The sequence below is a fragment of the Vigna unguiculata genome, chromosome 9, assembly GCF_037176805.1.
Source record: "Vigna unguiculata cultivar grain cowpea cultivar isolate G323 ecotype 2 chromosome 9, ASM3717680v1, whole genome shotgun sequence".
NCBI classification, from domain to species: Eukaryota; Viridiplantae; Streptophyta; class Magnoliopsida; order Fabales; family Fabaceae; genus Vigna; species Vigna unguiculata.
The window spans coordinates 29115764-29117017 of NC_140800.1; the positions used below are offsets into that span (position 1 = coordinate 29115764).

A 1254-nucleotide genomic window follows, 5' to 3' on the forward strand; every position below is an offset into this window, starting at 1 on the left:
AGAACTTGAAGAAGAACTTGAATCGTTATCCTCCCATTTCTTTTTCTTGAAAACCTTTTTGTCGTTCTTCTCTTTACCCTTTTTAGCATTTGGGCTATCCGTTTTTACGTGACTGTTTCACCACATTCATAACAATTGAAATTTGAAACAAAGTTTTCGTTTTCGTTTTTATACCTTTTGTGATGACCTTTGCCATTGCTCTTCATAAACTTTGTGCACTTCTTTATCATTAGACTCATATTCTCACCATCAGAGTCATCATCTTCTTTGGGGCTTTTGCTTTTGATGATCTCAGATTTGAAAGCTATGTTTCTTTTCCCTCCTTGGTCCTTTTCTTCATTTAAACGCCCGAGTTCAAGTTCATGCTCTCTCAATTTACCAAAAAGAGCCGCCATGGACATTGTTGCAAGATTTTGAGATTCAGTGATCGCCGTAACCTTTGGCTACCACGTCCTGTTCAAAGATTTTAGAATTTTTATATTTAACTCATCAATATCAAAATTTTTACCTAACCCAGAAAGATGATTGACGATATGCGTAAAACGCTTTTGCACATCATAGATGGTTTCGCCTTGTTGCATTCGGAACATCTCATATTCTTGAATTAATGAGTTCTTCCTTGCACGCTTAACATCATTTGTTCCTTCATGGGTTACTCGTAATATCTCCCACATTTCCTGGGCACTTGTACAAACTGAAATTCTATAAAATTCATCAAGAATTAGTGCAGATGATATTATATTTCTGGCCCTAACATCATATTGAGCCCTTCTATTTTCTTCCGTAGTCCATTGGGAAAAGGGCTTAGGTTCCTGCAAATTATTAACAGTAATAGTAGGAACAAAAGGACCATTTAAAATAGCATCCCAAATACCTCTATCAATAGACTCCAAAAAGATTTGCATCCTGACTTTCCAGAAAGGATAATTTTCACCAGTAAAAAGTGGAGGTCTGTCAATAGACGCACCCTCAGCAAAAGTTTGATTTTGTCCAACCATTTTAAAAAAATTGAATAACTATCAAAGCAAGCTTTGATACCAATTGTTGGTATCGCGCAGCGGAATGTTTAAGTGTTTGGACAATAACCAAGAGGAGGGTGAATTGGGTTCTTAATAAAAATTGTGCTTTTAAAATTCTCCCTTTTAATACCAAAGATCAATTAAAAGTATTTCCTTTATTTTAATAAACACAATAAAATAAAGAGAGTAGAGAAGAGAAAATTGTACAAAGTATTTATACTGGTTCGGATCAAAA

The 1254-nt window shown here is 34.8% G+C and overlaps 1 protein-coding gene across 1 annotated transcript; it reads right to left on the reverse strand.

Annotated features, from left to right (window-relative positions):
* Positions 1-443: 443 nt before the first annotated feature.
* LOC146883862 (uncharacterized) lies at positions 444-998 on the reverse strand. Its single transcript, XM_085666746.1, has one exon. The coding sequence runs from the start codon at positions 996-998 to the stop codon at positions 444-446; it is 555 nt and encodes a 184-aa protein (XP_085522872.1).
* Positions 999-1254: the final 256 nt, after the last annotated feature.

What these genes read in the sequence shown, in the direction of transcription:
- LOC146883862 (XM_085666746.1), bottom strand. Translation starts at nt 998, where the DNA reads ATGGTTGGACAAAATCAAACTTTTGCTGAGGGTGCGTCTATTGACAGA.